The 16,195-nt window shown below is 46.5% G+C and overlaps 1 protein-coding gene across 5 annotated transcripts in view; it reads right to left on the bottom strand.

The window, feature by feature from the left end:
* Nucleotides 1–258: 258 nt before the first annotated feature.
* Nucleotides 259–16,195, bottom strand: part of CEP295 (centrosomal protein 295) — a 144,174-nt gene continuing 128,237 nt past the window's right edge. For all 5 annotated transcript variants that reach the window (XM_063951432.1, XM_063951436.1, XM_063951434.1 and 2 more), the window contains exons 29-33: nt 11,318–11,414; nt 10,637–10,831; nt 8,412–8,520; nt 2,186–2,285; nt 259–1,342 (exon numbers count right to left, since the gene is read on the bottom strand). In XM_063951432.1, the coding sequence (XP_063807502.1) occupies nt 1,304–1,342; nt 2,186–2,285; nt 8,412–8,520; nt 10,637–10,831; nt 11,318–11,414 (540 nt within the window). In that variant the 3' untranslated portion in view covers nt 259–1,303. The remainder of the gene's footprint in view (nt 1,343–2,185; nt 2,286–8,411; nt 8,521–10,636; nt 10,832–11,317; nt 11,415–16,195) is intronic.

The raw sequence follows: 16,195 nt of genomic DNA, 5'->3' as shown, positions 1-16,195 counted from the left end.
CTGTTGTATAGGACAGAAACTCTTCACACCGTGCGGGTACTCCTGCCTAATGCAGTAGCTCAACAGTCATTATAACAAGACGCACATTCTCAGACTGTTCCCTCATGCAGTGCTGCCTGCATTCTAACAGTACAAAAGCACGAAACTCTGACGCAACACAGATCCGTACACTTTACATTACACAATGTATCACGCTCACATACACGAAAAATATAATTATTAACTTTTTATTTTTTATAAAAATGTAACAAAAGCCAGATTGTAATAGCATTTTCACATGTCATAAATTAAAATAATTTCATTATTTATATATAGGAAAGGTTATTTATAGAATATACATTAATGCTTTTTAGAAACTTGCTAAACATTTATAAAATTGCAACTACAGTATTGATTGCATTAAAGTGTAACTGGAACTGGTTCTGATAACATCTAGCATACAATTCAGGGTCAAACAAGATGATGAATTGGAGGAGTTTTATAAAAGAGCTACAAATAACGTGGACTAATCACCTACATATACCCATTTGAGGTAAAAGACAAAATGGTGGAGCCTTCATGACACAGAGTACCCCGTACCTCGTGAGGTTGTTAATTTTTAATCAACAGACACAGGGGTATATTCAACTTAAGTCGAAAGCTGCCGTCTGTCAAAAAGACAGCAGTTTTCTACTTTTTTAGGTCGGAAGTGGTTCCGACCTATTCAATCTAACATCAAATTATTCAACAAGTCGAGGAATACGACTTGTCGAAAAGCACGTGGATCGGCCCGCGGGCAGACGGGGGAGAGCAGCGCTACAGCAGCGGGCAGTGTAGCCAGAGGATGTCACAGCAGGGTCCACCCGGTTCCAGCAAGCGAGACTTCGCTGCTCTCCCCCATCTGCCCGCGGCTCTCCCCCGTCTCAGCTCCCTCATCTCAATTCGACTTTTTTTAAAGTCCAATTGAGATTGCATTGAATAGCCCAGGTCGGATCCATTCAGACAAATGAATGTCAGAATGGATCAGACTTCAATTGAATATACCCCACAAGCTGCATTCTCATAAATGTTGGTTAAGACCACAATATGGCTGCCTCCAGAGTGTTAGTCGACAGGTTCTTGTAACGCTATTGTAAAGAAGCAGAAAAAAAAAAAAAGAACTTGCTAGACTTTACGAAAGCCTAAGTAGTAACAAAACGCACTTGGAGGCCAAGAGTTCCACTCGTGTATCTCAATGATTGTGCCATGTAAATCAGCATTGATAATAACCGACAGGTTCACAGTGGCCAATTTTTCTCCAGTCCGCAGCAGCTCTTCATAGTCCTTACTTCATCTTATTCGCCCTCAGCTTTTCCAAAGTTCTCTGCAAACAGAGCAGTACAGATGTGTCACATGGAATTCAAGGGTGTAAATGCGTGATTTGCTGCGCATATATTTGGAGTAAATTTGGATAAATAGCTTGGCATATAACACAGTACAGTATTAAAGAACACAATCACATTCTCATAGCTAGTACAAGAGCATAATCTCAACACAGAACCATTAAATATTCAGGGGGCCTGATTTAGAGTTGGAAGAAAGTAAAAAAAAAAAATATATATATATATAACCAGCAATTTACACTTTGGCAAACCGTTTTGCACTGCAGGTGCAGGATATGCAGTCCCTGCTTATGGTGTTTACACTATGGGGCAGATGTATTAAGCCTGGAGAAGTGATAAAGCAGTGATAAGTGTAAGGTTATAACGCATCAGGCTCTGTGATAAAACACAGTATCATCAGGCCTAACGCAGGGTAGGATGTTTCCCTTATGTACAGCATACGTGTGAACAGTAACCTGGCAGGGAACCTAGGGGGCAGATGTATTAACCTGGAGAAAGGATAAAGAAGTGATAAACCAGCGATAAGCGCAAGGTGATGATAACGCACCAGTCAATCATTATGGATTTGAAAAATTACAGCTAGGAGCTGATTGGCTGGTGCGTTATCACCTTCCACTTATCACTGCTTTATCACTTCTCCAGGCTTAATACATCTGCCCCTATATTCCCAAACACGCAACATGAAGCAGTAAATGGAGTTCACATGATCCAAACAAAATGTATACTACAGAAAGCCTGGCAGGGGGAAGAAATTCGGAATGGACGCAGAATGTTCCCTGATGTAGGTAAAGTCAGGAAAAGTAACTTGGATTGCACCACTATACCTTCTTAAACGCTTTAGCCTTTTCCCGGTTCCTGGAGTAGGACTCCTGGCGCATCATCTCCTCTTTCCTTGTTTTCACTTCATCTAGCCGATTATATAACCTGGAGAAGAGGACAGAAAGACATTTAGAGGCAATACTTTAGCAGTTTCCACTGGCAGCGGATGTTACACACAGGACACCAACCAGTCTAGGTCACTGTAAGCCGATAACCTCAGGCAGGACTGAGAATCAGATGAGAAAGAATAAAGCGCAGTGAGGGCTACAGAATACTAAAGGCCCCTTCCACTAGTCCGATTTGGAAGAAAAGTGTCACATCGGATGGCTTCTCCGATCCGATGCGCAGTCCTGTGTCAGATATGTCTGAATTACAGATCTCTGTGGCTGCCCCAACTATTTATCTGAAGAAATCAGGTACACATCGGAGTGTTTTTCTCATACGTCCCAGAGGATGCTGGGGTCCATTTCATGACCATGGGGTATAGACGGTTCCGCAGGAGCCATGGGCACTTTAAGACTTTTCAAGGGTATGAAATGGCTCCTCCCTCTATGCCCCTCCTCCAGACCTCAGTTTTAGAAATGTGCCCAGGCAGACTGGATGCACTCCAGAGAGTTTCTCTGAAAAGATTTATGTTAGGTTTTTTATTTTCAGGGAGAACTGCTGGCAACAGTCTCCCTGCTTCGTGGGACTGAGGGGGCAGAAGTAGGAACCAACTTCCTAAAGAGTTTCATGGCTCTGCTTCTGGCTGACAGGACACCATTAGCTCCTGAAGGGAACTGAACGCCAGGCGTGCCCAGATGCTCACTCCCACAGCATGCCGTCACCCCCCTCACAGAGCCAGAAGTCAGGTGAGTGTTAGAAGACAGATCTTCAATCAAGAAAGTGACGGCTAAAGGTACCGTGTGCCTGGCGGGGGGGGGGGGGGACTTGGGCAGCATGAAACTGGCATAAATATGGGGCATAAGTTGCTGAGGCACAGTCCTACCCGCGCCAGTATAAAGAAACACACCATTGAAGAGTGGAGCTTCCTCCTCAGTCAGCCAGCACACTGCTCAGCGCCAATTTCTCTCACCTCAGGCTGCAGAGACAACGCTGGTTCTCCTCCACTACTGAACAAGTATCAGGGTGCAAAACAGGAGGGGCCACAGTGAATTTGGTGCTATATAATTGTGTGATTAGCATTTTGTGTTCACAGACATTGTGTTACTGGCGCTGGGTTGTGAACTGGCAAATCCTATCTGTGTCCCTCTGACAGATTTTACTGTGGGTCTGTCCCCTATAACTCCTGGAGTGTCTGTGGTGTGGTTGAGCACGTGTGTGACATGTCTGTGGAAGGAATCTCTTCCTCTGTGGGAGACATGTTAGAGACACAGAGGTGTATTATGACACCAAGAGCCTGACTGGGTGAAAGGTTACATGATAGTGTTAATCACTACTGAATCTCATACAGAAAACTGAATATAATCTGTTGAAGATGTGATTTTTAATAGTTCTGCCTTTCATCCACAGGGACCCCTCTGGGTCACATACAAATTTGCAAGTAGTACAAACTGATACCGACATGGACTCTGTTTCCTGTGTCGACACTAGTGATTCCAGGGGAATAGGTCCTAAATTAGCAAAAAAGCATTCAAAACATGTTTTAGCTATAAAAGGTGGTGTTAGAAGTTACGAAGCCCCCCTTTTACCACAAGGAGAGGGTTTACTTTAGTAAAGAAGTAATGTAATTTTCCCTCCACCTCAGGAACAGTCTCTTGGAGGGAGTCTGATTTAACCTGAAAAGAAATTTCAGATTCCCAAAAGGAATTCAGGCAGCTTACCTTTTCCCAAAAGGTGGGAGTCACCCCGCATTTTAGCCAGGGCCCTGTCATAAAAGAGAAAAGGTGTTTCTCCCTGCGCCTGGAATGGCTTCACTTAAGGAGCCGACAGGCGCAAGTGAGTGAGGTGATCTATTGATGTGGCCAATGGGACACTACTCAGGCCTACCATTGTCTGTGCGTGGGTGAGTAGTGCTATTGAGAAGTGGTCAGAAAACTTGTCATTAGACATTGACACAATAGATGGAGACGAGATACTCCTAACGTTAGGTCATATCAAAGACGCTGCTGCGTACATACTAGAAACCATGAAATATATTGGTCTTTTGGGATAAAGAACCGCTACCATGGCAGTATCGGCTCGGAGGGCGTTGTGGATTCGCCAGTGGAATGCTGATGCAGGTTCCAAAAGAAATATGGAGGCTCTCCCGTATAAAGGTGAGGCCTTGTTTGGTGATGGGCTGGATGCGTTAGTCTCGGCGGCTACCGCAGGTAAGTCGATATTCTTGCCTTATGCTCCTACACCGGCGAAAAAGACACATTACTCTCACATGCAGTCCTTTTGGCCAACAAAAAGGCCAAAGGTTCCCCCTTTTTTGCAGGTAGGGGAATGGGGAAAGGAAAGAAATCCGCAGCGTCTCCCGGATCGCAGGAGCAGAAGTCCACCCCTGCTTCTGCCAAATCTGCAGCATGACGCTGGGGCTCCCTTGCGGGAGTCCACTCGGGTGGGAGCACGTCTGAAACTTTTCAGTCAAATCTGGATTCAATCTGGCCTGGACCAATGGGTCTTACAAATAGGGTCCCATGGGTACAAACTAGAGTTTCAAGACATCCCCCCATGCCGATTTTTCAAATCGACCTTGCCAGCTTCTCTTCCAGAAAGAGAGGCAGTAACAACGGAAATTCAAAAATTATGTCAGGATCAGGTCATTGTCCTGGTACCCTTGTCACAGCAAGGAGAAGGTTTTTATTCAAGCCTCTTTGTAGTTCCGAAGCCGGACGGCTCGGTCAGACCTATTTTAAACCTGAAAAATCTGAATCTCTACCTGAAAAGGTTCAAATTCAAGATGGAATCCCTGAGGGTAGTGATTTCCAGTCTGGAGGAGGGGGACTTCATGGTGTCAGTAGACATAAAGGATGCTTACTTGCATGTTCCCATTTATCCTCCTCACCAAGCTTATCTGAGATTCGCAGTACAGGATTGCCGTTACCAGTTCCAGACATTGCCGTTCGGACTCTCCACGGCACCGAGGGTATTCACCAAGGTGATGGAGGAGATGATGGTCCTCCTTCGTCAAAAAGGAGTCAATATTATCCTTATCTGGACGATCTCCTGATAAAAGCGAGATCCAGGGAACAGTTGGTGCAGAACTCGCCCTGTCAATACTCCAACAACACGGTTGGATCATGAATTTTCCAAAGTCGCAGTTGGAACAGACGACAAGATTGTCCTTTTTAGGGATGATTCTGGACACAGAAGTACGGAAAGTATTTCTTCCAGTGGAAAAGGCTCTGGAAATCCAGAAAATGGTCAAACAAATATTGAAACCAACAAGCGTGTCGATCCATCAATGCATTCGGTTGTTGGGAAAATGGTAGCGGCCTACAAGGCCATACAGTTTGGCCGATTTCATGCCAGAGTATTCCAGTGAGACCTGTTGGACAAGTGGTCCGGATCCCACCTACACATGCACCGGAATAATCCTGTCCCCCAAAGCCAGGATTTCGCTCCTGTGGTGGCTACACAGTTCTCACCTACTAGAGGGACGCAGGTTTGGGATTCACGACTGGGTCCTAATAACCACGGATGCAAGTCTCTGAGGCTGGGGAGCTGTCACACAGGGGGAAAGCTTCCAAGGAAAACAGGCAAGGCAGAACGAAAAGCAGAGCGGCAATGGCAGAGGTGACAAGGATTCTCCTCTGGGCAGAAAGACATGTAAGAGCTCTGTCAGCAATTTTCATTCTGGGAGTGGACAACTGGGAAGCAGACTTCCTCAGCAGACACGATCTCCATCCAGGAGAGTGGGGCCTCCACCAAGAAGTCTTCGCAGAGGTGACAAGTCTTTAGTAAGTTCCTCAAGTAGACATGATGGCATCTCGATTAAACAAGAAGCTTCAGAGATATTGTTCCAGGTCGAGAGACCCTCAAGCAATAGCAGTGGATGCACTGGTGACCCAGTGGGTGTTTCGGTCGGTATATGTTTTCCCTCCACTTACACTGATTCCAAAAGTTCTCAAAATAATAAGAACAACAAGAGTTCGAGCAATCTTCATTGCCCCAGACTGGCCAAGGAGGGCTTGGTATCCAGATCTTCAGGAGTTGCTCATAGAAGATCCTCGGCCTCTTCCTCCTCGAGAGAACCTACTACAGCAGGGGCCGTGTGTGTATCAAGACTTGCCGCGGCTACGTTTGACGGCATGGCTGTTGAGCGCCGGATCCTAGCCCGAAAGGGTATTCCAAAGGAAGTCATCCCCACTCTTATTCAGGCCAGGAAAGGAGTAATGTCTAAACATTACCACCGTATTTGGAGAAAATATGTGTCTTGGTGTGAATCCAAGAAGGCTCCTACGGAAGAGTTTGAGTTGGGAAGTTTTCTCCATTTTCTGCAGGCTGGTGTGGATGCGGGCCTTAGATTGGGGTCAATCAAGGTCCAGATTTCGGCCTTACCAGTTTTCTTTCAAAAACAATTGGCCTCCTTTCCAGAAGTTCAGACGTTCGTGAAAGGGGTTCTGCACATCCAGCCTCCATTTGTCCCCCCAGTGGCACCATGGGATCTTAATGTGGTGTTGCAGATCCTTCAATCAGATTGGTTTGAACCTCTGCAGGAGATAGAATTGAAGTTTTCTCACTTGGAAAGTGGTGATGCTTTTGGCCTTGGCATCCGCAAGGCGGGTGTCTGAGTTGGGGGCCTTGTCTCACAAGAGCCCTTACCTGATCTTCCATGAAGATAGGACAGAGTTGAGAACTCGTCAACATTTTCTTCCAAAGGTTGTTTCGTCCTTCCACATAAACCAACCTATTGTGGTGCCAGTAGCTACTGACACTTTCACTGAGTCACAGTCTCTAGATGTGGTTAGAGCTTTGAAGATTTATGTCGCAAGAACAGCTTGGTTACGGAAAACAGAGGCTCTGTTTGTCCTGTATGCTCCCAGCAAGATTGGGTGTCCTGCTTCTAAGCAGACTATTGCGCGCTGGATCAGAAGTACGATTCAGTACGCTCATTCTACGGCTGGATTGCCGTTACCTATGTCGGTGAAGGCCCATTCTACTAAAAAGGTGGCCTCGTCCTGGGCGGCTGCCCGGGGGGTCTCGGCATTGCAACTTTGCCGAGCAGCTACTTGGTCAGGGTCAAACACTTTTGCTAAATTTGATAAGTTTAACACTTTGGCCGATGAGGACCTCAAGTTTGGTTAATCGGTGCTGCAGGGTCATCCGCACTCTCCCGCCCGTACTGGGGCTTTGGTATAAACCCCATGGTCATGAAATGGACCCCAGCATCCTCTAGGACGAAAGAGAAAACAGGATTTTAATACCTACCGTTAAATCCTTTTCTCCTAGTCCGTAGAGGATGCTGGGCGCCCGACCCAGTGCGTACTTTACCTGCAGTTTTATTCAGTTAGTAACACAAGTGTGTTACATTTGTTTTCAGCATGTTGCTGTAAATGGTTCATGCCTGTTTGGCGTGTTATGTTGAATGCCATGTTGTGCGGCATGGTTGAGGTGTGAGCTGGTATGAATCTCACCATTAGTATAAAAGTAAATCCTTTCCTCGAAATGTCAGTCTCCCTGGGCACAGTTCCTATAACTGAGGTCTGGAGGAGGGGCATAGAAGGAGGAGCCAGTTCATACTCTTGAAAAGTCTTAAAGTGCCCATGGCTCCTGCGGAACCATCTATACCCCATGGTCATGAAATGGAACCCAGCATCCTCTATGGACTAGGAGAAAAGGATTTATCGGTAGGTATTAAAATCCTGTTTTTTTACTTCAGATGTATCTGATCAGATTCATCTGAAGCGTCACTTGATTGGCATCTCCCTGGCCACTCCCACCCACCACAGAACACGGCAGCAGCAGCATCAGAATGATTACATGTAGCATGTGTGCATCAGATATATCTGATGCGATCTGGCACATGGTAGATCGCATCAGATATCTGAAGTGAATGTAGTGAAAATTAAAGCCAGGGTCCGATCAGATTCCCGGGAGAGTTCAAGAGAAAGCTGATGCGATCTGCAGTTCAGACAAGTCTGAGTAGTGGATGGTCACCTTAAGTTATACACGGATAAATGCATTTATTGTTTGGTTAACATGGGCAGTGTTTACAAGCATCTTAATGGATTCCCATCTTGGAGCTGTAGATTTATTTAAAAGTTATTTAAAACAAAAACCACTAAATAGCGCTGACCCTACCGTATAGTGCGCTGGTGCATCTCTATCTCAGACAGTTTCCGGTCCTCTGGGGTGCACACTCTGACCTCAACCACTTTCTTCAAATGACCTCCGTCACTGCCGGCAGTGTCTGCAAATGGAATAAGCTCATTGGTTAGGGGATAGCAATAAGTGAATGAGAAGCAGGTGGCTGATGACAGGAACACACAAACACATTCACATGCTGCAACACAGCAGCATCTAACTACATTCATGGCAATATTTTGAACATGTTACACATGAACATTAACTTTTTTTTAGTGCATGACAGATCACATGAACATCATGGACGTTTATACGTTTTCACAAATGTGGAGTATATTCACAGTAATAGGATTCTCCTCTATAGCACTTTCCTGTCCAATCCTGTCTGGTTTAACATCTACAAAGCATTAAGACAACATTTAGAAGGGAGTAGCTTCAAGGACATAGGACCACACTCCTGAGTTTGCTGGTATATGTCCACAGGTAAACTCCAGGGTGGTTCCAGTTAACTGAAACCCCCCCCTTTCCATGCCTGTGGCTGAAAGCATGATCACAATAGCAGTAGTATACAAGTTTTTACTAGAGCTATGGCCAAAACATGCAGTATAAGGGATGGAACAGAGGTGCGGAGCATGTCTAGTCGCAGCATACCAAGGGGCCCATTTATCAACGAGTGATAAAACTCGTCGTGAATGATCAAACTCATTGCGTATGAAAAATGGTGCTCCAGCCAATCAGCTTCCAACGGTCATCTTTCAAACAGGTGACAGGAGCAGAGAAGAGGACTTGGATTGTAGAATGGTGCTCACACCTGGAAAAACATTCCGCTCTGGCGGGTTGGCTCTATTGCTACATCCAACAGCTTACTGTGATCACTGGCCCTATATATGGGTTGGGGGTGTGTTACCTGCGGCCAGGATCCAGACAGTCAGCATCCCGACGCCGGGATCCCGGACGCAGAATGGACACCCACAAGTGGGAATAGTCCCTTCTAATCGGCATGCAGACTGTCGGGATTTTCAGGGCTCGGGATGAAGGTGGAGGTATCCTGACCGCCGGTCACGTAACTACATCCCCTGTATATGTCTGATGAATTACATACAGTGCACTATGTACAGCTGGCGCTACTGCTGCATATAACGTGTTACTGTGATCACTAGTCCTGTATATGTCTGATGTATTACACACACTGCACTATGGGGGTCATTCAGAGTTGACCGCTTGCTATCTAGTTTTAGCAGCCGTGCAAACGCTATGCCGCCGCCCACTGGGGAGAGTATTTTAGCTTAGCAGAAGTGCGAACGCATGTGCAGCCGAGCTCTGCAAAAACAGTTTGTGCAGTTTCTGAGTTGCTCTGAACCTACTCAGCGCTTGCGATCACTTCAGCCTATTCTTGTCCGGATTTGACGTCATACACCCGCCCAGCCACGCCTGCGTTTTTTCAGACACGCCTGCGTTTTTGCAAACACTCCCTGAAAACGGTCAGTTGACACCCAGAAACGCCCCCTTCCTGTCAATCTTCTTGCGGCCGTCAGTGCGAATGAGAACGTCGCTAGAACCTGTGCACAACCACAACGCCCTTTGTACCCGCACGTCGCGTGTTCGCATTGCGCGGCAAGCGCAGAAATGCCGATTTTTAGCCTGATCTCTGCGCTGCGAACAACGGCAGCTAGCGATCAACTCGGAATGACCCCCAATGTATGAGGCAAGTTACAGCTTGTTACATACTAATTATGCTCTCTTCATGGGTTGGACACACGAGCACTAAAATCAAGCATTCATTCAACACCCCTCTAAAAATCCTGTGTTATCCCCGATGTCCCCTAACAGCATCAGGGATTTCACAGTAAAGTACAAATTCCCTTCCATCTATAGATTTATATTTGGCAGTGAGACACAGATGATAGGATGTCTCAAGGTCGCCATCTACTGGAGTAATGCCATAGTAGCATCAGCTGCATGGAGGACCTTCCCGCCTACAGCAGCTCCAGCCAAGACACCAACAACCATCTTGTAGAAATAATTTGAAGGCAGCTGTGGCCACTTGGCTGACCTGGTCCACACAACCACAGTTAATGTAAAGATAGAAAAAGCTTAAACATAATGATTACCACAACAGGCACTCAACACCTTAAATACTGTACTTCAGCATTACAGTAAGGAGCCCGGAGAACACTGCGAGTTACAACTAAACACAAATAGAACGGGGTGCAAGCACTTACCAGAATGGGGCCTCTGCTCTGCTTGGGAAACCGGTTTATCCTTCTGTCGAGATTGCAGATCCATTTTCTTTGGAACTCGATCCCTCTCTTTCATTTCTTGAATTCTTTTGGAAGATTTTTCAATTAAATGTCTTTTCTTCATCAGGAAGGCTTCTTGCAGACTCCCTGGGGTAGATATAAATTCCAGGCCTAGCTCTGCGGAACAATCATTATTGCTGGTCAGTGCTAGCAGGGGATGACGTAGGATACTGCTGCTGTGTGATTATACAGCCATTTATGGGCCCATCAAGATAAGAATACATTTAGATTGTGTCATATAAAAATACCATAGCAGCAGGCACACAACTAATGCTATCAGGCTCTGTGATAAAACACAGTATCGTCAGGCATAACGCAGAGTAGGACGTTTTCCTTATGTACAGCATACGTGTGAACAGTAACCTGGCAGGGAACCATGGGGGCAGATGTATTAACCTGATACATAGCACGCAGCTACTATGATTGCTAAGGTACATCCGGCTTCCTAAGATAAGTCATAAGGTCACAGCCAGCCTGCTACAGAACGCTGCCTCTTGCTGACAAATCATCATGGTGCAGGGTAACATGCATCTTTGCATATTAAGGCGGATCTCAGAGATGAGAGAACCATCGATTAATTCACAGAACATACAACACGAATACCTGCAAATTGCTCTGATAAAGACGTTCCTACTGAAGAATGCTCCGACGCCGGAACCCCCGAAACGTCCACCTCAGCTGGCAGGGGCTGAAAGGCATTCTGTAAGCAACAGAACCACATTAGTTATCAGAACAGACAAGATAGGAGAACTATCCTAACAGACCATACAAAATCCAAGAAGCGCAACCTATAGATGGCTGATGAGCACAATTTCCTGAGCTTAATTATTTTTGCTACTTAGAGGTGCTGGGCAAAAGGGCGCTGTGAACTGATAAGGCGTAGAAACCACTGGGATAGGGCATTTTGGGATAGTACTTGGCGGAGGGTTAGGCTGCGGAAGGGAACGGTTAGAGTTAGGCACTAGGGGGAGGTCTAGGGCTAGGATAACAAAAATAAGATAACCAACCTTCCGGTAAATCTTTTTCTCGTAGTCCGTAGAGGATGCTGGGGACTCCGTAAGGACCATGGGGATAGACGGGCTCCGCAGGAGACATGGGCACTTTAAGAAAGACTTTAGGTCTGGGTGTGCACTGGCTCCTCCCTCTATGCCCCTCCTCTAGACCTCAGTTAGAGAAACTGTGCCCAGAGGAGATGGACAGTACGAGGAAAGGATTTTTGTTAATCCAAGGGCAAGATTCATACCAGCCACACCAATCACACCGTATAACTTGTGTAGCTATTAAACAGTTAACAGTATGAAAAAAACAACGTAGCATCAGTCCAACCTGCTGAAACTATAACATAACCCTTATGTAAGCAAAACTATATACAAGTCTCGCAGAAGTAGTCCGCACTTGGGACGGGCACCCAGCATCCTCTACGGACTACGAAAAAAAGATTTACCGGTAGGTTTAAAATCTTATTTTCTCTAACGTCCGAGAGGATGCTGGGGACTCCGTAAGGACCATGGGGATTATGCCAAAGCTCCCAAACGGGCGGGAGAGTGCGGATGACTCTGCAGCACCGAATGAGCAAACCTTAGGTCCTCCTCAGCCAGGGTATCAAACTTTTTGAACTTTGCAAAGGTGTTTGAACCCGACCAAGTAGCAGCTCGGCACAGTTGTAGTGCCGAGACCCCTCGGGCAGCCGCCCAAGACGAGCCCACCTTCCTAGTGGAATTGGCCTTGACCGATTTTGGCAACGGCAATCCAGCCGCAGAATGCGCCCACTGAATCGTGTTACAGATCCAGCGAGCAATAGTCTGCTTCGAAGCAGGGGCGCCAACCTTGTTGGGTGCATATAGGACAAACAGTGCTTCCGTTTTCCTGACTCTAGCCGTTCTGGCCATATAAATTTTCAAAGCCCTGACTACATCAAGGGACTCGGAATCCTCCAAATCTCGTGTAGCCACAGGCACCACAATAGGTTGGTTCATATGAAAAGATGACACCACCTTAGGCAAGAATTGAGGACGGGTCCGCAATTCCGCCCTATCCACATGGAAAACCAGATAGGGGCTTTTATGAGACAAAGCTGCCAATTCCGACACTCGCCTAGCCGAAGCCAAGGCTAATAACATGACCACCTTCCAAGTGAGATATTTTAACTCCACCGTTTGAAGTGGTTTAAACCAGTGCGACTTAAGGAAACTCAACACCACGTTAAGGTCCCAAGGCGCCACCGGAGGTATAAAAGGAGGCGGAATATGCAGCACTCCCTTCACAAAAGTCTGTACTTCTGGGAGAGACGCCAATTCTTTTTGAAAGAAAATGGATAAGGCCGAAATCTGAACCTTAATGGAGCCTAATTTTAGGCCCAAATTCACTCCAGTCTGTAGGAAGTGAAGGAAACGGCCCAGATGGAATTCTTCCGTAGGAGCATTCCTGGCCTCACACCAAGAAACATAATTTGCCATATCCGGTGATAATGTTTCGCTGTCACGTCTTTCCTAGCCTTTATCAGAGTAGGAATGACCTCATCCGGAATTCCCTTTTCCGCTAGGATCCGGCGTTCAACCGCCATGCCGTCAAACGCAGCCGCGGTAAGTCTTGGAACAGACATGGCCCCTGTTGTAACAGGTCCTGTCTTAGAGGAAGAGGCCACGGATCTTCTGTGAGCATTTCCAGCAGATCCGGATACCAGGTCCTTCATGGCCAATCTGGAACAATGATAATTGTTCTCACTCCTCTTTTTCTTATTATTCTCAACACCTTGGGTATAAGAGGAAGAGGAGGAAACACATAGACCGACTGGAACACCCACGGTGTCACTAGGGCGTCTACTGCTACCGCCTGAGGGTCTTTTGATTTGGCGCAATACCTCTGTAGCTTTTTGTTGAGGCGGGACGCCATCATGTCTATCTGGGGCAGTCCCCACCGACTTGCAATCTGTGCAAAGACTTCCCGATGAAGTCCCTACTCCCCTGGATGCAGGTCGTGTCTGCTGAGGAAGTCTGCTTCCCAGTTGTCCACTCCCGGAATGAACACTGCTGACAGTGCGCTTACATGATTTTCCGCCCAGCGAAGAATCCTGGTGGCTTCCGCCATTGCCACTCTGCTCCTTGTGCCGCCTTGGCGGTTTACATGAGCCACTGCAGTGATGTTGTCTGACTGGATCAGAACTGGTTGGTCGCAAAGTAAGTTCTCCGCTTGACGTAGGGCGTTGTATATGGCCCTCAGTTCCAGGATGTTGATGTGAAGACAAGTCCCTTGACTTGTCCAAAGTCCGTGGAAGTTTCTTCCCTGTGTGACTGCTCCCCACCCTCTGAGGCTCACGTCCATGGTTACCAGAATCCAATCCTGAATGCCGAACCTGCGGCCTTCTAAAAGGTGAGCACTCTGCAGCCACCACAGGAGATACCCTGGCCCTGGGGGACAGGGTGATCAGCTGATGAATTTGTAGATGTGACCCGGACCACTTGTCCAATAGGTCCCATTGGAAAGTCCTGGCATGGAACCTGCCGAAGGGAATAGCTTCGTATGTTGCCACCATTTTTCCCAGGACTTGAGTGCAATGATGCACAGACACTTGTTTTGTCTTCAATAGGTTCTTAACTAGAGTCATGAGTTCCTGAGCTTTTTCTATCGGAAGAAAAACCCTTTTCTGGTCTGTGTCCAGAATCATGCCCAAGAAGGTCAGACGAGTCGTAGGGACCAGCTGTGACTTCGGGATATTGAGAATCCAGCCGTGTTGCTGTAACACCTTCAATGAAAGTGACACACTGTTCAGTAACTTCTCTCGTGATCTCGCTTTTATGAGGAGATCGTCCAAGTATGGGATAATTGTGACACCCTGCTTGCGCAGGAGCACCATCATTTCCGCCATTACCTTGGTGAAAATCCTCGGGGCCGTGGAAAGCCCAAACGGCAACGTCTGAAATTGGCAATGACAATCCTGTACCGCAAATCTCAGGTACGCCTGGTGAGGTGGATAAATGGGGACATGAAGGTATGCATCCTTTATGTCCAGAGTTACCATAAAATCCCTCCCTTCCAGGCTTGCGATGACCGCTCTGAGCGATTCCATCTTGAACTTGAACCGTTTTAAGTATAGGTTCAGGGATTTTAAATTCAATATGGGTCTGACCGAACCGTCCGGTTTCGGAACTACAAACAGGGTTGAGTAGTATAACTTTTCCTCTCTGAAGCAGGGGACCTTCGACCACCACTTGTTGAAGACACAATTTGTGAATAGCATTTAACACTATCTCCCTTTCTAGGGGAGAAGTCGGTAGAGCCGATTTGAAAAACCGTCGAGGAGGCACCTCTTCGAATTCCAGCTTGTATCCCTGAGAAACAATTTCTATTGCCCAGGGATACACCTGTGAGTGAACCCAGATGTGGCTGAAAAGTCGAAGACGTGCCCCCACTGGGCACCAGCGTCATGTGGTGGATTTTGCAGAGGCCGGGGAGGACTTATGTTCCTGGGAACTAGCTGTGCTGTGCAGCTTTTTACCTCTGCCCTTAAGGAAGGACGATCCACGTACTCTTTTGCTTTTATTTGAACGAAAGGACTGCATTTGATAATGTGGCGCTTTCTTAGGTTGTGAGGGAACATAAGGCAAAAAATTCGATTTACCTGCCGTAGCTGTGGAGACCAGGTCCGAGAGCCCTTCCCCAAACAATTCCTCACCCTTGTAGGGTGTAAAAGCCTATAATTTATCCTATTAAAAACACTCTAAAAGGTTAATGAACACAGTACGCAATTGGCGTATGGAATATCATAAGAGTACGCACGTAGCGTAACAAACGCTTAGCCGTGGACGAGACGCACGAGCGGCACGTTCGCTCACGGCTTAAAGCGTAAAGGCAAGCACGCTATAGGCTGCCGACTAACGTAATGATACGCTATCAGCGTAGCGGACGCTCGAGACCACGAGGAGATCACAAGCGGTGCTGACGCTCACAGAGTTAAACCTTTGTAACAATATCATAAACAATGTACTTATACTGTAAACCCTTGTGCAGTGATAAGGTGTAAATGCAACACAATGTAACTCAGTTAGTTTAAAAGCTGTATGAGCGTATGTGACGCTCAGAGAACACTTTAGCAATATAATAAACACTCAAATACCGGTCTAAGGTTCTAACACCTTTTAAGGGAGAGAATGAACATTCAATCGCAAAAGAATACACAATACAAGTTATACACTACCAAGATAACATAAAATACCTAACCGAGTTACTACACGTAAAAATACAACAAAGACACAATTACATTTAAGGGGGAAGGAGAGAGAGAATGGCTTATAACATTAATAAGAGACAAAATGGTTGCAGAGAACTTACGCACAAGGGGAAACAATCGCAAGCGCCTTTCTGGATATCCAGCTCCCGATTATCAGTGATGAGAACCGTTGAGAAGAGTAGAGAGCTGGCCCAGGTCGGCTTGTCTTTTTATACACTACACACAATACAGTACAATGGTCCCTACATTCTTAT

Source organism: Pseudophryne corroboree, chromosome 2 (genome assembly GCF_028390025.1).
Source record: "Pseudophryne corroboree isolate aPseCor3 chromosome 2, aPseCor3.hap2, whole genome shotgun sequence".
NCBI classification, from domain to species: domain Eukaryota; kingdom Metazoa; phylum Chordata; class Amphibia; order Anura; family Myobatrachidae; genus Pseudophryne; species Pseudophryne corroboree.
This window is presented reverse-complemented; position numbering and strand designations above follow the sequence as displayed.